The 24,358-nt window shown below is 36.5% G+C and overlaps 1 protein-coding gene across 1 annotated transcript in view; it reads left to right on the top strand.

The window, feature by feature from the left end:
• The window catches only part of SPATA16 (spermatogenesis associated 16), a 251,553-nt gene that overhangs the window by 111,208 nt on the left and 115,987 nt on the right, over positions 1-24,358 (top strand). Inside the window, exon 4 of the mRNA XM_004038022.5 lies at positions 10,105-10,194. Coding sequence (XP_004038070.4) covers positions 10,105-10,194 — 90 coding nt within the window. The remainder of the gene's footprint in view (positions 1-10,104; positions 10,195-24,358) is intronic.

Raw genomic sequence — 24,358 nt, 5'->3', positions numbered from 1 at the left:
CCTATGGGGAGAAAATTACCCATGTGTATAGCATTTTTGCATATCTTGTGACCAAGGTGCTGACTGGTCTTTGCTCCAGACTATCTTTTCAAAGATGGTTGTATGGCAAACAACCTTAGAAGAAAAGACAAGTCTTTTTACAGCCTTGCCAGGTGTACTGTTTCCCCCAAGAGCAAAAGATAGGCAAACTTACAGCCCATTACAAAATATTCACATTCTCTAAACTCATATTTTTCTCATGTGGTACAACCTAGTGCATGTGAAGGTGTCACCTGAGCTTCCTTTCACCACCATTTGGGATCTATGGTTCAGAGAACCAGCAAAACAAACAAACAAACAAACAAAAAAAAAAAAACAAAAAAAACCTCTGATTACTGTTATTGCTGTGAACAATAAACTGTCCTTTGTCTCTGACCCTGGAGGCTCATACCTTCTACCAGCCTCCATAAAACTGCTTCAAGCTAACTTGTTAGTTTGCAAGTAGGGAAAAAAACTCAGACTCTTCACAGTGCTGGATAATGCATTATAAGAAATTTTCGTGAATATACTTGAAAGTCATTTAGCCTTATCTCCCACTCAGTGAGGAATTTATTCTACATGTCCTGACAGATGGCATTCTAAATATCATTTAAATGTTTCCAGTAAAAGGAAACTCTCCTGAAAGCCTGTTGCATCATTGGTTAGTAAGTCCCCCCTTATGTTGAACTGAGCTATTTGTAGCTTTATAACTGGTTTTTGCCTGGCCTCATCTGATATTACATAGAATAATTATTCTATATTCCATATGGAAGGGCATTGTATTTGAATATATTTACTGAGGCTGATATTATTTTACTCTCTAAACATATTTATATCATTCCATATTCTTCACACACTATGTTTTCCAGATCACTCATTCTAGACAGCCTCCGATATGGTGATGATCTTCACAGATGCTCAGAACTATAGATGAATTCAAGGGACTATATGGCAAAGGCACAATTCAGTGAAAACATCACTTGTTATTTGAAAACAATGTGTTATATTGATTTAGCACAAAATTTTATGTGCAATTTTTGTAGCTCTATTATATTATCATATCATTTAGCTTGCAGTTAGTTAAAATATTCAGATTTTTTCCATATGATCAAACTCAAGCCAGGATTATCTTTATAAAATGATTGTTTATAACATAAGATTTTTTATTTTTAAACAGTCCATATTATTTTAAATTTTGCTTACATCATTAGTGATATAAGTTCCTGTTGCAGTAAAATTTATGCCGTCTGAAAATTTTATCGACATCCTTTCAATTTCTTAATCTTAGTTCACTAATGAAAATAAGGTCCACAAAAAGGGCTAAAGACATTTCATTAGATTCCTTATTTCATAATAACACAGATCATACTTACATAGCATTAATCAGTTATTCAGTTGGTTATAATCTACGGAATGATGCTATTATCCAGCATAAATGTCACCATCTTATCCATAAAGTTATCATGATTCGCTGAAATTAAAACATTCCATGTTCCTAGCTTTCTCTAGATCTACCACCTATTTCTATTTTAAGAATATCAGCAAGTTATTAAAAGAATAAGAGGAGTGTTGTCTTGGGAGGATGAAACAATCATTACTTTGCTAACAGCCAAGACAATGGTAACTAGTTGGGCATCTTTGCCTAAAAAAGAAATTGAAAGAAAGAAAGAGAGAGAGAGAAAGGAAGGAAGGAAGGAAGGAAGGAAGGAAGGAAGGAAGGAAGGAAGGAAGGAAGGGAGGAAGGAAGGGAGGGAGGGAGGGAGGGAGAAAAAATAAATTTGTTCCCTAATCCCTAGTCTCATATAAAGCTAAAGTCTAAAGTGCCTGGGGTAGTGATAGCAGACATTCACATTCTCAGCATCCAGGCAAAAATCCATAGCTTCTGATTGCGAAGTAGAAGCAAAACATATGTCTCTGGGGAAGAAGTCAGAAATTATCCTGTTCCCGTAGCCACTGAAGGAAGGGTAAAGCATAAACCCTCTGCTTTGGGGAAGAGATAAAGAGAGATAGAAACCACTCTTGGGCCCGGGGAAGATACCAAGAGGAGTTCTGCTACCACTAGACAAGAAGCAGAAAACACTCTCTAAAATGAGACCAACCACATATTCAATGCAGGGGTTGGCTGCTATGAGGAAGAGTCCCAGAATGAGGAGGAAAAGGAGAGAGAGGAATGAGACAGAGATAAAAAGCAAGAATTTCCCAAAATTAAAGGGAAAACAGTAAAATTCAAGTCCGAGAATCTTAGAGAATTCTGAGGGAAGTAAAACAAAACAAAACAACAGCAACAACAAAAAATGGTACTGGAGGTGATAAACAGTATAATAGGGCAAAGAAAATAAACAAATGTTATAGGCTGGAAAGAAATAAATAAGTCATCTTTAGTTGCAGAAGATGTAATCATCTATTTAGAAAATCCCAAAGTATTTTTGGAAAAGCTTTTGGAACTAATAATTAGGCTTAGTAGTATGATGTAGCAGAATACAAGGTCAACATAAAAAATCAATTATGTTTCTATAAATTAGCAATGAACAATAAGAATTGAAATTTAAAAATCATTGCCAATTATAAGAGCAACAAAAAATATCAAATGTTTGGAATAAATCTAATGAAGTTTGTGTGAGATTTTCATGCTGAAAACTACAAAACATTGATGAAAGAAATTAAATAAAGCCTTAATTATGGAGAAAAGTGCTATATTTATTGATCAGATGACTCAATATTATTAAGATGTCAATAGATCTTAAAGTTTTCTATACACTTATCAAAATCCCAGCAGACATTTTAGCAGTTAACAGGCTACTTTCTAAAACGTAAACAGAAAAGTACAGAATTTCAATAAGTCCAAACAATGTTAGAGGGAAAAAAAAGAACAAAGTTGGGAGGACTTAAACTACCTGATTTAAAGATTTATTATAAATCTATAGTAGTCAAAACTGTTATAATGGCATAAGATAGACAAATAAATCACCAGAACAGAATATTCCATTCCAAATTTGACTCGCACAGATATGGTTAATTGATTTTTGATAATCATGTCAAGGTTATTCAATAGACAAAGAATAGTCTTTACAATGAGTGGTGCCGGGAAAACTGTAGATTTATAAGCAAAATAAAATGTCTTTATCTTTACCTCACACCATAAACAAATTCAACTCCAATAGTTTATAACTGTTAAAACTATCAAACTTTTTGAAGAAAATATGAAAGAAATTCTTTGTCACCTTGGATTAAGCAAAGTTTTCTTAAATAGTATATTTTAAAGGTATAAACTATAAAAGAAAAACAGTAGATAAGTTGGACATCATCAAAAATCTTCTGCTCTTCAAAAGACACTATTGAGAATATTAAAAGACAAGCCACAGACTCAGAGAAAAATATTTGCAGTATATGTGTCTTACAAAGAATTTGTATCCAGAGTACATAAAGAACTCTTACAACACAATAATAAGGAAACAAACTGCCCAGTTTTTTAAAATGGCAAAAGATTAACAAGAACTTCACAAAAGAATATATACAAATGGCCAATAATCACATGAAAAGATCCTAACATCTTTAGTTACTAGGGAAATGCAAACTAAAGCCACAATGAGATACCATCTACACCCATCACAGTCGCTAAAACTTTAAACACAACACACGCATACATGCTGATCATACCAGTTCTGGCGACGATGCAAAGCAACTGGAACTTTCATGCATTGCTGGAGAGAATGCAGGATAGTACAACTGCTTTGGAAAGACGTTTAGGAGTTTCTCACGAAGTTGAGCATATGCTTAGAATAGGACCCAGTATTCTCACTCCCCCGTATTTTACCATAAGAAATGAAAGTTTATATCAAAAGATTTGTATATGAATGTTTACAGCAACAGAAACAACAGAGTGTTCATCAGTTGGTGAATGAATAAACAAATTGTGGAAACTGCTAATAGTTAAGCAGTAAAAGGAAGCAAACTATTGATACATACAATAATATGGATGAATCTCAAAACCATTATTCTAAGTGAAAGAAGCCGTACGCATAGGGTATATACTATATTATTCCATTTAAGTGATATTCCAGAGAAGGTAAAACTATAAAGTTGGAAAATAGATCAGTGGTTGCCAGAAACTGGGCATAAGGGAAGAAAATTGATTAAAAAGGAAAATGGGAGAACTGTTTAGTACGGTTGTAAATTTCTGTATCTCTGTTGTGTTGATGGCTATGTATTTGTCAAAACAGACCAAACTGTATACTTTTAAAAAGTGAATACTACTGTATGTAAATTATAACTCAATAAAACTGACTTAAATAAAAACATGTTAGAAAAAATTTAACTTTCTGAAAAGTATTATAGAACATGAATATAAACAATGAGAATATTGCCTTTAAAAACAAGCTGGGTTTAAAATGGTAATAATCACCATTAAAATTCACTTTTCAAAAGATTTCCCAAGGAATTTGAATGAAGTAAAAGGTGTCTAGAAGTTTTATTTAAATCATCAAAAATTTAATGTTATCTCCAGTGGTTTCAGACTAACAAAACCTTAGAAATAAATATATTATTTCTTCTACATACCAGTAAAGTATTTTCAACACTGAACCATTTATTAATTTTGATATATAGCAGAAGAAGAAATTGTACAAGATATTCTCTATTTACATTGTAATAAAATGGGAAATTAACAGTAAAAGTTATAAGAAAAAAATACCCTTTTGAAATTGAACAATGCTGTCCTAAATAATTCTTTAAAGAGGAATTAAAATCTATAATTAGAGACTGGGAGAAAAAACTATAATGAGAATAAAGTATACTCTATCATTCTTAAGGATATGGTCAAAGCTAAAATTAGTTTAAAAATTCAAACCTCTAAATGCTTTCTTTAAAAAGAAAACATAAATTTTCTATATGTCAAGAATAAGAGAAATAATAAAAATAAATTTCAGAGAGGACAAATATTGATTAATAAGTATTAAAACAAATGAATAAATCAAAAATAAAAGAGTAGAATTAATAGCTAAACCTAATATCAGTTTGATTGAAAAGACAAAATATAAAACCTCTAGCAACTTAATTTTAGTATACAATTTCATAAAAATCATAGCATTATTTTTTAAATGAATTTTTATATTTGTTCATTTCTTATCCTGGATGTAGTTTTATTTTATTATTCACTTTCTCAATCCTTGGCTTTAATATTCTGTATTAATTTTGATACCTTTCTTGAATCATTAATTAACCTAATTCATCAATACAAAAGATCAAAGGAAAGTCGAGAAGATCATTTTGATAGATTCAAAGAATATTTTTAAAAATTATTTACTTCTGGTAACTCTTGGAAAATAACACATAGAATGATACTTTTTTTCTTAAATTGATCAATAATAATAATTATCAATGAAATATTGAAACACTCTTAGCTCACCCTACTTATCTAAATTCTTTTTCTAAAAAATTTAGCCTATATAGTAAGAGAAAAAAAGTTATAAATACTGAAAAGCAGTAACCAAACATCATTATTTGCAGATGATGTAAATAAAATTAAATTATTGCGATATTAAGTTATAAGGGTACAAAATAAATATTTTTAAAAATACATGTTTAAATGCTATGCTATCAATAAGAGTTTGGAAAATATAATAGAAAAAAATCCCATACCTATTGTGCATACATGTAGTGTTTCTCAAACCTTAATGTGCATACAGATCAACTAAGAATCTCGTTAAAATGTGATTCAGTAGGTTTGAGGTAGGAATCAAGATTTCACATTTTTAGTAAGCTCCCAGGTCCTGATGCTGATTATATTCATAGTAATATATTTATATATATTTATTCTATACATTTTATATAATTCTTAAGCTTTAAAATTCTACATGAGAATATATATGCAAATATGTGTGTGCATATACATAGATATGTGAATATAGACATATTGACATATATTCTCATGCAGAATTTTCAAACTTAAGAATTAACAAGAAATTAGTAAAATTTCTGTTTTTTAAAAAAAGTTAAAATATTACAAGTAATTAGTAAAACTTCTATTTAAAAAAACTTTAAAATATTACTGGGAGACACAAAAGAATATTTGAATAAAGAAGAGAAATGCCACATTCCTGTATGGGAAGACAATAATATAAAAATGTCTATTCTTCCTAAATTTTAATCTAATGTCTTTAGTTTAATACCAATAAAAATCACCAAATGATCTTTTTGTAGCTGGAAGAAACAAAAATGATAAAGTTCAACAGGAAGAATAAATATGCCATATTAACTAACAAATATATTCACACAGAGGACATTAGGCAGTTGTTTCCCTTCTGGAAATTAAAATCTATTATAAAATAAAGATAATTAGAGCATTTTCTGTCACAGAATTAGGCAGATCAAAAGCATCGGCTACAAAGGCCAGCCATAGACCCAAGTGTGCATATGAACTTAGTGTATAATAAAGGTGGCATATCAAATCACGAGAGAAGGATGGATTATTTATCAGGCGAATTGGGAAACCTGAGATAATTACCAAAATAGACTTATATTCGAGCCTCACCACTGTACAAATTTAGGGCTTAATAAGCACACACACACACACACAAGCATCAAATCATGTGAACTTTAATAAAAAAGATAAATTTTAAAGTATCCACAAACAGAAATCATAAAAAGCACAAGATTTACCACAGGTAACAAATTTGTTTTAAAAATAAACTTTCATCTACTATAATATATATCATTTTACAGGATCCCATTGTTTTAGAATGGGGTGAATCAATGGAGCAGGCAATCATTGCCCATTACTAACTCCTTTTCTTCTGACAAAAATTCAATGACGTCTATCATTTAGCTAGTCTCTAACATGGTTCTTGTTTTTTACCAAAAGCCCTATCAGCATAGCTAAATCAGAGTTTTTTCCTCTGTGATAAAATCAGACCAATCAGCTCTGAGATTGCTCTCTGATTACAATTGTAGTTTTTTTTTTTCACTGTAACTGCAGTGAGATTGTCCATTTTGGTCACAGGCTGCCTCCTGCAGCTTTCCAAATGGCATCAAATGACAAATGATTAAGAACTTTTCAAAAGACAGATCACCATTTCCCCTACAAGTTGCACACGACATAAAATATATCTTTAAAAGGGTATGTCATTTTAGAAAGCATCGATAAATTAATAAAAGTGTAAAAGCTAGGCTTTACTGCCACTAGCATTTCCTTGCCAAATATCTAACAGGGGCATACGATAAGCACACAGTGAATGCTGCAATAATTATAAAGTCAAAAATAATAAATTGCCAAATAAAATATTTCATCTCAAATTACCAAATATTCTTTTATAATTACACTTTCAGAGTAGAGACTGGGTCTGTGTCTTTCTTCGGTCCCTCTTATGAAGCCGCGAATCATGTGGTTTAGGGCAGAGTGGTGTTACGATTAAAAGAACCTAGTCCGTCTAGCAATAGTGATTTCTAAACTCATGTCCGCTACTTGCATTTCTTCAACACCATACAGAGGAATTATAATTACAAGTAATTTTTTAAAAATTCCTATCTTTTTATAAATCACACTGTAATGGTTCCGATAGTGTCAACCTCACCAGCCCTCACTACTCACAAAAATCTTCTCTGCCTACATCCAAAGCAACTCTGATGCCTTCTCTTCTCTCTCCTCTCTCTCTTTTGATAAGCTCTTTCTTCACTACCCCTCCTTCCCAGCACACCTCATCCTTGTCTCCAATCTAATCTACTTTTGTCAGAAGGACTTGTCTGACAGAGCAAGATTCTTGGAGAATAGCTCGGCAAAGCAAAAACATTACATCATAGGCAAAAAGATGCCAAAGGCTGGAAACATCCATTCAGTAAGGATTTTGTCCCATCAAATTTGTAGATGCTAACTAAACATGCATGAGTGAATAAGTGAATAAAGTAATAGGGAGTACACCTCATAGACTTGTGGATGAAATAAATAAATAAATAAAAAGTAATAGGGAAGAATTACCTATCCTGTGGAAGAAAGTTGTCAGAATCAGAAAACCCAGTCCCTGGACAAAGCTCTGCCCTCAGCTACTCTGACTTACCTTTACAAAATTGCTTCTATAGGGACAAAATATATAAACATGATTTTCAAACATTCTCTTTTTCTGAAGTAATAAAAAATATTCATGGTAAATATTAGTATTATAGTTTTGTCTTGATATTAAATGAACCCATGTGATCATTTTAACATTTCCAACATTTTAATCAAAACACACCAAAGCAAACGATCTGTGTTCTTGAGGGATTAATGTATTCATTTGCAAAAATCCTTGTCATAGAGTACAGTAAAACCTCATTAACTCAGACCCGTCTAATTCAGAAATCACCATAGGAAAGGCAGTGTGATATAATACAATGCTCTGTGGCTAGACATGGAGAACCAATAAACTTGAGACAGCTCTTTAACTAGTTATGCATGATTTTAGAAAGTTCCCTCTTCCTCTACTTTCTGCTGATTTGTGTTTGGAGTGAGCTAAGTTATACAGTCGATCCATCTCATCATCATACAATTCTATGATTATCCATAGGCCAGACAGATTTTTTCTACTTTATTCTTTTTATATGCAGTGTTTCTGGAAATTGAATTATTTTCGTCTGCATGTTTTTAATGTGGAATACCCGAAGAGCCCTGAGAGGTCACACAAGTTTCCTAAATTTGTGCAATTATGATTATGTGCATTTTTCTGGACAGAGGTTCAGACTTTTTATCTGGTTCCCGAAAGCACTGTATACCTCTCAAAAAAAAGGTTAAGAACCACTTACTTTAATAATGAACTAATTCCAAGTGATTCCCATCAACTTGTAAAAATAGGCTCACAAAATGTTGCTTCATAATCACGCGTTGGTTCTGTAACATTCTGTAGCCCACATTGATAAATACAGTAGAAGCTACATTTCGAACTTTCACTAATGGCTGGGTCCCCATTTGGTGATAGGGCATGGACTGCATCCAGCTAGTTGACCCTGTTATATCAAACACCTTGAGCAATACCTACCCATAATAGGCTCTCAATGAAGCAAGGAAGAGAAAGGTCTACCCCTTTATCTCTAGGAGAAGAAGGCAGCTAGGGAGATCATTTCACATCTAGGTTTGGATTGAGATTCCAGAACTCTGTGAGATAATAGAAGAGTCAGCAGGTAAGGACAGTTAGTTCATCTTATCCACAAGTCAAGCCTTGTCATTTCAGTCAAGAAAAAACAGAGGTCCAAAGTGAGGAAAGGCCTTAACAAAAGAGTCAAGACCAAGACTAGATCCCTTAACCAACGGTACAGGTCTTCTCTTACACCCAGCTGCGAGAAAACACAGAACCTAATTATGGGATTCAAATGAACATGTCACCCAAATTCCAGTTCCTCTTTTTTTTTTTTTTTTTTTGAGACGAAGTCTCGCTCTTGTCCCCCAGGCTGGAGTGCAGTGGCGCGATCTCACTGCAACCTCTGCCTCCCGGGTTCAGGCAATTCTCCTGCTTCAGCCTACCGAGTAGCTGAGATTACAGGCGCCTGGCTAATTTTTGTATTTTTTAGTAGAGAGAGGGTTTCACCATGTTGGCCAGGCTGTTCTTGAACTCGTGACCTCAGGTGATCTACCCACCTCGGCCTCCCAAAGTGCTGGGATTACAGGCATGAGCCACCGCACCCAGCCTCCAGTTCCTTTTTTTTTTTTTACTGAAATTCAGCAACTAACAATCTCTTTCTTCATTAAAAGTAGACACACCATAAATAACCTGCTTTTTCCCTGATTTATTGTAATAAAAATTCATTTAAAAACAAATAAAATAGCACCATGTCTTATATGTAACATAAGTTGAATTCAAATTCTTTGCCATTGTCATATCTGTAAAAATATCCAGTCCCATAAATAAAATTTCTTTGATAATGCAAACTTAATTAGTTTTTCAATAATGCTTGTTTATTTGTCTTAATTGCCAATTACAGGGGGCGGGGAAGGGCTCCTTTCACTAGTATCTTTAAAAACACATAGTATATAAAATTGAATGCCTGTGATTTCATTCCATTGCACTTGTGGTAATTGTCTTTTAAAACCCAAATAACATTTGCATTTCTTTTACCTTTTTACAGGAGCATTGTTTTAAACCCAGCCTATTTCCGGAATCATCTTCGTCAAGCAACAGTGTTTAGATGTCTGGAGAGGTATTCAGAGGCTGCCCGGTATGTTTGTTTTAACTTTTGTGAGGATTTATATCAAGTTAAATTAATTTTATTCTCAAATTCTCGTAATAGCATAACAGAACTCTCCATTTCTCTCATGGAATATGATTTTATCCAAATTATTGTCTATCAACGTCAAACCAGCAATTATTGACTATCTTTCTCTTTAATTAAAGCTATTCCATGTTCATAGCTCTTAACAAAATTCAAACCTTCCAGCCATGAGGTCACTGATGATGATGGAAAAACTTGCATAAAGTAATAGAAATGCGCTTGACCTCTTGCTCTCGGGGATGTTCTGGTCCAGATTGTAATGACACATTTCTATAACTATCTCTTGAGCACTGGAGAGGAAATCCAATCACATGAAAAAGATCGTAGAAACCCATTTCTGGAGCAGATGGCATCAGTTAAATAACACCAAGTTTGCTAGAGATGTCCCAAAGTATTTTTTTCTTGGACCCCAATGTATTTTTTAAAAACCTAGTGAAGCTTCCCCTAATATTTGCATCCCAGAACTTAGACTGTGGCAAAGAATTGCAGGAGTTGTGCAACAGCCTCAATGCTACACTCAGAATTCCTTCTTGCCTGTGACAACCCAGGCTTTTTTCCTTCCTGGATTAGCTCACAAGACTCCTCTTCTGTTCCATGAGCTCTCTCAAATAATTTTCCTTATTTCCTAATGTAGAGGTGCCTGTTATTTCTTCCTCATCCACTTTACCGCCCCAGGAATCTAGCAGGAAAATGTGGCTGGTTTCTAGATTTACTCCAAGCACAACTTCTAAGGATAAATCTGTAGGAATCGAGATGGGGTGCCTAGGTTGCAGGTGACTACTGTCTAGAACATTTTTAAATAATACTATCTTTGACATTGGAAGCAAGAGTTTGAGTGTATAATAAAATGGCTTCATAAAATTGACACTGTGTCAAGCCTGTTATCCCAGCACTTTGGGAGGCCGAGGCAGGTGGATCACCTGAGGTCGGGAGTTTGAGACCAGCCTGAGCAACATGAAGAAACCCTGTCTCTACTGAAAACACAAAAAATTAGCCTGGCATGGTGGTACATGCCTGTAATCCCAGCTAGTCGGGAGGTTGAGGTAGGAGAATCGCTTGAACCCAGGAGGTAGAGGTTGCGGTGAGCCAAGATCGCGCCATTGCACTCCAGCCTGGGCAACAAGAGCGAAACTCCATCTCAAAAAAAAAAAAAAAAAAAATTGACATTGTGAGGTTTACATGAATTCTATGTTTGTAAGATGTTCCCAGGAGTTGCCTGAACTTAATTAAATAGATATGGAAAGCAGAGTTCATCTCAATTGCTCTCACTTTGCAGTCAAACAACCAAAATGCCACAACATCTTTTTATCTGTGTGAAGGTCCACTTTGAACAGTTTTTAAAAGGTCTTTATCACTCTCCTTTTTGCATATTTCCCCCTCTACTATTTCTGCAATGTGTTTTATCTAAGGTACTCACACATTACTTCTTCCTACTTTTTATTTACTCCACTGAAATGTCTCTGCGGCTCACTTTCTGACCACACGTTTCCTCGCAGTATGAATGAGAGAGAATCTAAGAGATGATAATAAGTGTCCTTCTGTTTCACATTTAAATAAACAGGTTTTAATAAAGGTCACTAGCTACAAATGAAGCTAGTAAGTTCAGCATTAGCAGGTAACAGCCATCTGCAAAATAGCCGCCATTAAGAGGTGGTTTATTGATACATCTTGAATCCAATTGAAAGATCAATAGAAGGCTAGACACAATTTCAGAACTAGATTTCAGCTAGTAAAAGAATGCTAGTGGTGTGCTTATACAGACTCTAAAGATCAGATTGTTAAATATTCAGGAATTTGGAGCGAGCTAGTTGCTAAACTGTAGGAGAAATTAGCAATGCTGGGAGAAGCTACACTGTTGAAATTGCAAATGTTACAAATCCAGGCTTTTTTTTACTTTTAGGAGAGCCAGGTTACCAGCATACCATTGGCTATAACATAATTGTATCAAGCCTGTTGGAGCCAAAGTAATGACATAAATTTTTCATGGATCCCAAAACAAACAACAAGAACTTAAAAATTTGGAATTTGTCAATATTTGCCCTGTGAAATTGGCACAGACTATTCCACTGCCCTTGTCATGTATACTGAATTAGGTATATCTGCAGTGAAATAGGCATATCTGCTTAATATCATTTGAGGACTGACCTGATAATGCTTCTTGAGAAAATTCCTGGTAATTCTTGGTTATGCTGGTGTGCAGTTTCTATAGAGACGCAATACAATTACTGTCAGGTACAAGTATTTTTCATCTTGGTTTCTTTAGCAATTATAGCCTTCAATATACAGTATAAGGTCATTCCCCCCAAGAGAAAGGATGCTATGAACTGTGAACATAAATATCATAGTGTATCTTAGCAGCTAGATTTCTAATGTAAATCAACACATATAAAGCGATATACACAGCTTTTTTTTTTTTTTTTGAGGCAGTCTTGTTCTGCTGCCCAGGCTGGAGTACAGTGGCACAGTCTCAGCGCTCACTGTAACCTCTACCTCTCAGGTTCAAGCAATTCTCCTGCCTCAGCCTCCTGAGTAGCTGGGTCTATAGGCACACACCACTGCACCCAGCTAATTTTTGTATTTTTAGTCTAGACGGGGTTTCACCGTGTTGGCCAGGCTGGTCTCAAACACCTGACCTCGGGTGATTGCTGGCATCGGCCTCACAAAGTGCTGGGATTGCAGATGTGAGACACTGCACCTGGCTTACAGCATTTATGTTTATCAATCAATCTATTGGAGATTTGAGTAGTTTGATTCAGGCCTCTTACAAGTATTTTATGTCAGAATTCATTGGTAAAGACAACACATCAAGGTTATTTCCTGTAGCATGCTAGGCAGTCATGTTTCTTGGATTGAGAGGCACCTACCACGTATGAAAAAAAAATGCCATTATTATGTGACTTAGGAGATCCTAAAACCATAATTCCAAAGGAAATGCATCAGCCCATATCTTATCCAAGATAAGGGTATATATAACCAGTCCCTGGAAATTAGAATGTCTTAGGTTTTCTGAGCCTAACCATCATCACCCATGAAGGGATTTCTAGTAAATAGGCCAGAGTGATTCCCAGAACAGCCTCATTTAAAAAGCCCAAACTCTCAACAAGAGAGGCTGGAGGAAATGCTACTCCCCATGGTTGGAGGGAAGATATCAGGTTTAGAATGGACAGATTTTTTTACTTTTCAGGTCAATATCCTTTCAGTAACATTCTACCAGAAGAAAGTGTAAGAATACATAAGTTATAGAAATTGAACAAAAATGGAGGTATTTTATTATGGTTTAGGCTCTGCAGGGATGCTAGTCACATTGCAGAGATGGCTGGCACTGGTTAAATTGATAAAATCACATTTTCAGACCACAAACTAAGTTAAGATAGCTCTAACCCCCGTTACCAAGAACAAGCCACCTTGTGAAGCCTTAACTGAAATAGGAAGTTGCAAAGCTTTTTAACATCTTTCTGTTTCAATGCATACAAAAAATCTGTGTTGACATAGAATGAATGTCATCACTCAAATCTGCCTCTCCTCCCCCAGCACTCATACTTACACACACACACACACACACACACACACACACACACCATTTGGGACTACCTTCATGAGAAGAAAATATTCAAAGACATAAAATCAAAGAAAAGCCAAGACTGTTTTGTGAAGACAGCTAATGACTTTTGACAATACAGATATCATGGTGTCTTTTATCTCTTTGTGCTCAATGACTAGCACAAGGTCTAAAATATGCCAAGCACCAGTTAGGGGGTTGTGAATTAAATTAGCAGGTTTTTGAGTCTGTGGTACTATGTGGTTGATAACCATTCAGCTATATCAATAAGATATTACATAAAATTCTTTTTAGAACCCTGATTGAAAGATAAATATGAGAACTGTGCTCATAGTAGTGAAGATTATGGGATAGCATGATGACTTCTAAATTGAAAATACATAGGCAAAAAAACATATAACATTGCACAGAGTCTTTATTTAAAACCACATTGTGTAAGAAGCAGCAAACAGAAGGTAAAACTAAAGAAAAAATGCAACAAAGTCTCTTTAATGCATCATTGATAAAGAATTTTCTGCTGGGTGCAGTGGCTCACGCCTGTAATCCCAGCACTTTGGGAGGCCAAGGTGGGCAGATCACCTGAGACCAAGAGTTAGAGAGCAGCCTGGCCAACATGGTGCAACCCCGTCTCTACTAAAAATACAAAAATTAGCCAGGCATGCTGGCAGGCACCTGTAATCCCAGCTACTTGGGAGGCTGAGGCTGGAGAATCACTTGAACCCAGAAGGCGGGGGTTGCAGTGAGCGGAGATCGTGCCATTGCAGTCCAGCCTGGGCGACGAGAGTGAAACCCTGTCTCAAAAAAAAAAAAAAGAGAAAAAAGAAAAAAGAATTTTCTGTGTATTTCTACATGCATGGGCTAGATAAGGGATATAAAAACAGGAATAACACATTCAAATGCTTATAAAGCCCAGGCAGATGATGTGTGTATCAGACCAATTAAAAGATAAAATATGTTCTGCGAACTACAGTGAGCTGGAGACCACTCACTAAAGTGACCATAAAATTAATCTTTCAAACTAGATACCTGTGATAGTGAAAGTGGACACTATTAAGAATTATGCCAGGAAAACAGGTATAAACCAGGACTTTCACAAGCACACCAGCCATATCATCACCCTATCACTGGCCCTTCCAAAGAGAGTGGCCATCACTCAAGTCCAACTAACGTTGCTCTATGGGAATGTAGGTTCAACTTTGCAGATTTTTTGAATCTTCAAGTATTAATATAACTTCAGAGCATTCCAATAAATTTATTTACTTTTTAAAATATTTTCAACTTTCATTTTAGATTCATGGGATACATGTGCAGGTTTATTACATGAGTATATTACATGACACTGAGGTTTGGGATGCAAATGGCCCTGTTACCCAGGTAGTGAGCATAGTACCCAGTTGGTGGTTTATCCACCCTTATGCCCCTCCCTCTCTCCCCACTTTAGCAGTACCCAGTGTTTATTGTTTCCATCTTTATGTCCATAAGTACCCAAAGTTTAGCTCCTACTTATAAGTGAGAACATGCAGTACTTGGTTTTCTATTCCTATGTTAATTTACACTTAGGATAATGGCCTCCAGCAGCATCCGTGTTGCTGTAAAGAACATGGTTTCATTCTTTATATGGCTGTGTAGTAATCCATGATGTATATGTACCATATTTTCTTTATCCAATCCACTGGTGTTGGACACCAAGGTTAAGTCCATGTCTTTACTATTGTGGATAGTGCTATAATGAACATACAAGTGTATGTGTCTTTTTGGTGGAATGGTTTGTTTTCCTTTGGGTATACACCAAGAAGTGGGATTGCTGAGTTGAATGGTGGCTCTGTTTTAAGTTCTTTTGAGGCGGGAAATTAAAGAAAAGCAAAATTAAAAAGAAAGAGAAATAAGCTTTCCTGCATTAGGCTGACTTGTCCCAGAGGCAGCAACAGGCACAGCCCAGACCCAGGAAAAGTCTTGATAATACTACCTAATGTACTCTGGAGACTCTCCCAGCACTCCCTCAACATAGGGAGAAGAAAAACAAATTTTCCTTTGTTTTATGGAATGAGTTTATAGATTCCTGTTCTCTGTAACTAGTGACTTCAAGTATTCTGTTTTATTTAAGCAGTAGAATGAAGGTCATGAGCCTCTGAGCAGGCCTGAGTTACAGCTACCTGGGTGCCATAGTAAAGGTTATGGGATAAGCCCATGCCTAGGCAAACCAAGATAATGGACATCTGGGTTGCATAGAAACAGTCATGTGCAATCCTGAGTTATGAACCTGTTACAATTTGATTAACTGTCTTTGTCCCGCCTCTGTATCCCTGCTTTCAGGCCACTGTAAGCTTGCTTCAAGCTAGCCCACCCCCTTTTGTGAAGTGTGTATAAAAGTCAAGTGCTGTCTTTGTTCTGGGCCCAGTCTTTGGACGTTGAGTCTGCTGGGTCTGAGTGCACTCAATAATAAAGATATCCTCCTGTATACATCCCAAGGTCTCTCTCTGGTTCTCCTGATTCTGCAACACTTTGAGAAGTCTCCAAACTGCTTTCAACAATGGCTGAACTAATTTACATTCCCACCAAGAGCGGATAAGCATTCTCTTTTCTCTGCAGCCTCACAAGCATCTATTATTTTTTGACTTTTTAGTAACAACCTTTCCAACTGATGTGAAATGGCATCTCATTGTGGTTTTGATTTGCATCTCTCTGATTATTAGCTATGTTGAGCATTTTTTTATATGTGTTAGCCATTTGTATGTCTTCCTTTGAGAAGCGTCTGTTCATGTTCTTTGCCTAATTTTTAATGGTTTTTTATTGTGGTTTGCTTGTTTTTTGCTTAAGTTCCTTATAGATTCTGGATATTAGACCTTGTCAGATGCTTAATTGGGAAATATTTTCTCCCATTTTGTAGGTTGCCTGTTTACACTGTTGATGGTTTATTTTGCTGTGCGGAAGCTCTTTAGTTTAATTAGGCCCTACTTGTCAATTATTATGTTTTGAGGACACTGCCATAAACTCTTTGCCAAGGCCAATGTCTAGAATGGTAGGTATATCCTAGGTTTTCTTCCAAGATTTTTATAGTTTGAGGTTTTATATTTAAATCTTTAATACATCTTGAGTTAATTTTTGTGTATGGTGAAAGGTAGTGGTCCAGTTTCATTCTTCTGCATATGGCTAGCCAGCTGTCCTAGCATCATTTATTGAATATGAAGTCCTTTCCCCATTCCTTATTTTTGCTAACTTTGTCAAAGATCAGATGATGTTAGGGGTGCAGCTTTATTTCTGGATTCTCTGTTCTGTTCTGTAGGTCTCTGTGTATGTTTTTGTACCAGTACTATGCTGTTTTGGTTACTGTAGCCTTATGGTATAGTCTGAAGTCAGGTAATGTGATGCCTCCAGCTTTGTTCTTTTTGCTTAGGGATTACTTTGGCTATTTGGGCTCTTTCTTGGTTTCATATGAATTTTAGAATATTTTTTCCAATGCTGTGAAAAATGACATTGGTAGTTTGATAGGAATAGTGTTGAATCTATAGATTGCTTTGGGCAATATGGCCATTTTAATGATATTAATTCTGCAAATCCATTAGCCTGGCATGTTTTTCCATTTATTTGTGCCATCTATGATTTATCTCAGTAGTGTTTTATAGTTCTCCTTTCATCTCCTTAGTTAGCTGTGTTCCTAGGTATTTCATTTTTGTATGTGTGGTTATTGTAAATGAGACTGCATTCTTGATTTGACTCTCAGCTTGAACATTATTGGTGTATAAAAATGCCAGGCATGGTGACTCATGTCTGTAATCCCGGAATTTTAAGAAGCCGAAATGGGAGGATCACTCAAGGCCAGGAGTTTGAGACTAGCCTGGGCAACACAGCAAGACTCTGTTTCTGAAGAAAAAACAAACTTTTTTTTTAATTAGCTGGGCATGGTGGCACACACGTGTAGTACTAGCTACTCAGTAGGCTAAGGCAGGAAGATCGCTTAAGGCCAGGAGTTCGAGGCTGGAGTGAACTATGATCATGCCACTGCACTCCATCCTAGAGTTCAGACTCTGTCTCCTAGTGAGACCCTGTCTCTAAAAACATCAATAAATAAATAAAAAGGAAAAAAATGCTACTGATTTTTGTACACTTATTTTGTATCCCAAAACTTTCCTGAAGTCATTTATCAGTTCTAGGAGCCTTTTGGTAGTCTTCTAGCATAGAATCATATTGTCTGTGAAAAGAGATAATCTGACTTCTTTTTTTTCTGTTTGTATGCTTTTTATTTCTTCTTTTGCCTAAGTTTGCCGGCTAGGACTTGCAGTACGATATTGAATAAGAGCTGGTATACTTGTTTCTTCCTTTTCTTAAGGGGAATGCTTCCAGCTTTTGCCTATTTCGTAGGTTGCTGGCTGGTCTACGGCCATACCACCCTGAATGCACCTGATCTCATAAGTATGATGTTGGCTCCAGGTTTGTCATAGATGGCTTTTATTATTTGGAGGTATGTTTCTTCAGTGCCTAGTTTGCTGAGGGTTTTTGTCATGAAGGGAATGTTGGATTTTATTGGAAGCTTTTTCTGTGTCTATTTAGATGATCATATGGTTTTTGTTTTTAATTCTGTTTATGTAATGAATCACATTTATTTATTCACCTATGTTGAATCAACCTTGCACCCCAGGAATGAAGCTCACTTTATTATGGTGAATTAACTTTTTGATGTGCTGCTGGATTCAGTTTGCCAGTATTTTGTTGATTTTGTGCCTGTAGTTTTCTTTTTTCGTTGTGTCTTTGCCAGATTTTGGTATCAGGATGATGCTGGTTTTGTAGAATAACTTAGAGAGAAGTCCCTCCTCCTTGATTTTTTTTGGAATAATTTTAGTAGTATTGCTACCAGCTCTTCTTTGTATATTTGGTAGAATTTGGGTGTGAATCCATCTGGTCCAGGTCTTTTTTTGGTTGGTAGGTTTTTTATTACTGATTCAACTTTGGAACTCGATACTGGTCTGTCTAGGGGAGTTGGGTTTCGAGGATTCAGGTGCTGGCTGTAATGGGGAGGGGCAGCCTCAGGTCACTGGCTGAACTCTCAGGTGAGGGCAAGCAGAGTTGCTTAGGTGGTAGGAGCCCAACGGAGATCACAGGCCTGTGGGGTAAGATTTTCGGAAGTACTTTGAGCCACCATTGAAATGCTCAGGCCGGGGCTGGGTGGGTGCACTGGAAGCCAGAAGACCCCAAGATCCATTTGGGAAGGGGCACGGAGTCAAGCGAAAAGCAGTCTGGCTGTCTCTCTGCAGGGCAGTTGCGGCAAGCTAGAGGCACGAAAGTACTCAGGCTTTCTGTTCCCTCTCCAGCCTGGGGGCAGCAGGGGTAAGGACCACGGCAGCAGCAATGGCAGAGGGCCTGTCACTTACCTCTGGGAGCCCCACCACAAAAACAAAAACGAACACACACACACACACACGCCGCAACGTGCCAGAGTGGTCAGGCCGGGTGGGGCGGCTATGCTGGGAGCCCAAACCAGTGGGCCTTGTAACAGAGCAACGTAGGGCAGGGGCTCGCAGGGAAAGCAGCCTGGCCTCCTCTCTGATGGAGTCATGCAAAAGAGCTCAGGCTCTTTGTTCCCTCCCAACCTGGGGGCAACAGAGGGGGGCACAATGGCCTTGGCAATCACGGTAGGTCTGTCCGTTATGTCCCAGAGAAACTCAGAGCTGCAGCCCACCAGAGTCCTCAGGTGAGGCAGGAGAATAGGGTCTGGAGGTAGGGAACCTACTGCGGATTCATGCTGAGTGTCAGAGGCTACTCCCTTATTAACCCCTCCTTTTCCTGCATGGCAGTCGAAAACTGAAAGTACCTCTGATTGGTCCCCTGCCACAACCAACCAGACTGGTCATGGGCCTACTCATCACTTGGAGTGGTTCCCTCCCACAACCAATCAGACTGGTCATGGAACTTTATTTGCATACAGTAAACCAAAGGGAAACGTCTAGAGGGTATTTAAGCCCCAGGAAATTCCGTAACTGAGGCTCTTGAGCCGCTTGCTCCAGCCGGCTCCTGCCCTGTGAAGTGCACTTTCGTTTACAATAAATCTCTGCTTTTGCTGCCTTGCTTTGTGTGTGCATTTTCTCTAATTCTTTGTTCAAAACACCAAGAACCTGGACAACTGCCTTTGACCAGTAACACAGGCAGGTGTGCACACTGGAGGCCCAAGCCGGTGGGCCTTGCCTGGCGAGCAGCAGCAGAGGTGCGGTCTGTAGTCTGCTCCTCAGCACTGCAGCTGCTGCAGCTATCCTAAGGGCATGCGAAAGAGCCTAGCCTCCCCTGTTGGTGGGGCTACTGTAGCTGGCTCTAGGGTGCTCAGGGATCCAAGACCCACTGGGCTTCACATGGGCTTGAGTGGTGCCTCCGCACAGACTCCAGGCAGCTCTCTGTGTCTGTCTGGAGACCCTGGAGAGTCAGAGGGGCTCTTCCATGACCAGGACTACAAAGGCCTGTGGTGGAATTGTGGATCCCCCAGGAGCTCTTATTCAATCACCCTTTCCCCCATGATACGGCAATTCCTCTGGCTCTGCACCAATCCCAGGTGGGTGGCTGTCCTGCTTTGCTCCTCTCTTTTGGGTCCCGTTGTGTATTGCTTCCTTGGTGAATTCCAACTTGGCCTCCTGGAGGATGCATTTGAAGAGCTTAGTGTTTTCTCTCCACTGTTTTCTCTCCAGGAGCCGCAGGCTCTAGCTGCTTCTAGTCCGCCATCTTGAATTAGAACCCTCGATTTTTAAATATTGCCAGTTATCTCAGTTTTTTTAAAGTGCAGAATCATCTTAAGAAAGCTGAAGTGGTCTTATCTATGAAATGAATGAGTTCAGTAGAATCAATTTACCATATGACCAATTTGCAGAATTCATGAATTTTAAAGTTTGCTAAAAACTTATTTTAAGAGATAGTCTTATTGAATATATCTAATTGATATAGTACATTTTCCTATGTACATTTAGCAATTTTTTATTTTAGCAAAAATTGCTTTAAAAAGTTTAGCAATTTTTTTAATTTTAGAGAATTTTCAAAAGCTAAAGTCATGGAATGATTTATTCTCATTAACATGTTCTTCTTGTGTGTGTAGTTATGACTCTGTTGTTCTTTAATATATTCTATTACTATTCTTATGAATACAATTAAAATTTTAATTTGGAAGTTTAAAAATTTATACTGATTTATTTTTAAAATGTTAAGTCATATTCTGTTGCTTCTAGACCCTTTGGCTAAGATCAAAGGAAAAAAGTAATATCCTGTTTTTAATATTTTATTATTTTTAGAATTTTCCCCAGTTTTTGCAGTGATCAAATGTATCTATTTAATGAAATATATTTTAAACAATTAATATCATTTGCAAGAATTCATATTAATCAGACAGTTGCAACAGCTCTCTGCTTTATCTCCTGAAACTAAAGAAGCCAAAATAGGGAAAATCAACAGTGAGCGCCTAGCACCATCTGAGCTGTGGATCCCACAGAGTGGAAGACTGAAGAACAGAGAGAAATGGAAGGCCCCAGATCTCTGGAGTCCTGGCTCCCTGCAAGTCCATCTAGTAGGATTGCTTATATAAATTGTCTGAAGAGTTAAAATAAACAAATTTTTGTAAATAAATATGCTTATGAATTTGACAAACTGGTCATTCAGCAAACTCATCAGCTGGTAAATAACTAAAAGCCCATGGAAGGCTGAGGGCCACAGCATCGGATCTGCAACCTGGATCAAAGCCTGTCTTGTAGTTGTAAATGAATCCTGTAGTTTAATCCCTCAACAGAATAAACCATTCCATGTCTTTTGTTTTCAAAAATTTGAAAATGCACTGAAATCAAAAATATCACTAAATATATTTTTAACAATTCTTGCTAAAATAAAAAATTGCTAAATGTACATAAGAAAATGTATTCATATCAGTTGAATATATTCAATAAGACTATTTCTTAAAATATGTTTTTAGCAAACTTTTACCCTAAACGTTGTAAAAGCTTAAGGGTAAAGGCTGAGCTTCCTTTCACCAGTAAGAGCGATCCTTCCCATGTCAAATTTTGTGCTAAATCATTTAGGGAAATATTTTAGTCCAAAGCCAGCTGTTAAAAAAAAAAAAAAAAAAAAAAAGATGTATTTTACCAAGTTCAATTCAATAGCTTTGGTGAATTCACTATTTGCAACAAATCTGGTCTCTTCTCCTTTTCATTTTGTAATACTCTTATTTAATATCATATAACATATTTATTATCATGAGAAATAGATTAAATAATAAAAATAGGTATTCTAAAATGTTCTTATCTTTAGCCTTTTTAAAATAATGCACTAACTGACACTGGATTTCAAAGCTATTTTATATTACACATGCCTTTCAGGATTTAAGAAAAACAACAAATTGGTAAGATCCCACTAAATTGTGTCAGTTGCCTACCGCTACACTAAGAATTTTCTCCCTCAGAGCTCATTCTCAGCTTCACCTCTCTCACTCTTGGCCTCTGACAGTGTCTTTCTGTTTACTCCTATTTTACCATATCAGCTGCCTGCCGCTCTTATCGTCCTCCGCACCTGTCCTTCTTCTTGTTTTTATACCTCTGTCCACTTCTTCAGAATTTGCCATTCCCTTCTCAGAATTTGCTCCACAGAGATTAGCATAATTCCCCCATGTGAGCATAACCCGCCCTCTGGTTCACTCATAAGCCATTCTTAAAACATCTCATGCAGTCTTATAAGCTCTTGGCCCTCCTTAGTGATTGCTGTTGTTTTGACTGATCAGTGGTTACAATTGCTTTTGTTTTATTTTATTTTGACACTCTGAGTTTGAGATATTTGAAACCTGCTCTCTGGATGAGTGTACAGTAAAAACCTCAAAGACAATCAATTGCCTTAAAAACAGCCATTTCCTTTAGAAATGAATGATCTGCTAGCCTAAGACGAGACACATTAAAGTATTCATTTCTGAACAAGAATTAGTATAACATTTAGGGTCTGTGCTATAAATGATTATCAAGATATCTTGTTCCATTTTTGCCAAGCAGCAGCATATTTCTTTCTTTTTTTTCCTTGGCTTACAAAATTTAATCCTACTGGAAATAATGCATATATAAATCACAATCTGCCAAAAGAAAAGAGTGATCCAAAAATAAATTGAGGTGTTCAGAAATCTAGTAACATAAAACAGTAGCATTGCTGTAGATAAGTAATCACTCAGTACCAGCAAGCGGGGAGAAACTGTGTCAGCTTTTTTGGTGTCAGGGAACTCTATGATTTTAAATGAGATTATTATGTATCTCACAAGGGAGGAGAATATTCTGACAGGTAGACTCAAGACAAGTGGTTCTGAAAAGATGATGGTAGTGTTGAGAGTTTAACTTAGTTCTTATTCACTTAGAAGTCTAAGATGCATTCATTCATCATGCAAGATTCTAAAAATACACCGCAGATTTTTTTGCTTAAAATAAGTTCTCATTTATGCCTACAAATAGATTAAATGAAGCCTACAGGCTGGCTAATTTTTATTCTTAAACTGGCCATCTGCCTGAAGGGCTTTCTCTTTATGCAAGGCATTTCACCATTGTCAGGGCAGTTTAGTGTGTTCTAGCATTAATCTTTGTAACATACATTTACACACTGGAAGATAGACATGATAATTCCACCACTAAGTGGCTTTCCTGTTCCCTAAATATCATAAAGCTGTATGAATGCTAAGCACTGTAAAAATGTTGTGTCTTGGTGTATGATATCTAAAACTGACATTAATAAAGACAGATTTAGTCATTTGCCATGGCTTAGGTCAAATATCTGACTTTAAGACTACAGCTCATCCAATGTTTAGGTAAGTAGTAGAAGTCTTATATTTGTAATTTCGAGAAAATAGATGAAGGTTAAAATATAGTAAAACTTCAAGTTTATAGTCATCTCTTCTCTTTTAAGGATTTAAAATTACAGAATTTTAAACATATAATCTTATAACAAAAACACTAATTTTAATATTCCAGTGACAGCAGGCAGTTGAAGAAAAGCAGGTGACCTTATGAAAAGATGGCCCTTTGAACATGTTCCAAATAACTAGTAAATAATGGCAAGGATACATATTTTTTCTGTAAAAATATAGAAAAACACTTTTTAAAAACTCAGGCTGTTGATAAGGACATCCAAAAACCCATTAGTGAAAAACAAACATTGATTGACTTTGTTAATTTCTCCATCCTGCATTGATGTTAATCATGATCATTATTTTTGCCCCTTTTTTCTTTTGAATGATATGCTATGAATTTGCATTACCTCTAAACATTTCTAAAATAATTTACTGTGCAAAATTCTTGGGTTGTGTGCACTTTCTGCAAATATTGGTTTAGAAAACTTGTGGCAGAGTTTTCTCTTTCAACAGAAAGATACTTTTTCTTTGCTTAGATCCAGCCTTGCATATTAAAGAAAAGTCAGAGGTGGGGGCAACAGAAACTACAAAAGAGGGAACACAGAGAGGCCCCAAAATGTCATGTTAAATCTCTTCCCTCCCTTCTCCCTTTCAATCACGTCCTCCTGATTCTACATTTTCTTTTTTTTTTTTTTTTTTTGAGACGGAGTCTTGCT

The sequence above is a fragment of the Gorilla gorilla genome, chromosome 2 (genome assembly GCF_029281585.2).
Source record: "Gorilla gorilla gorilla isolate KB3781 chromosome 2, NHGRI_mGorGor1-v2.1_pri, whole genome shotgun sequence".
NCBI lineage: Eukaryota > Metazoa > Chordata > Mammalia > Primates > Hominidae > Gorilla > Gorilla gorilla.
Note: the sequence above shows the minus strand (reverse complement) of the source record. Positions and strands in the feature narration are given on the sequence as shown.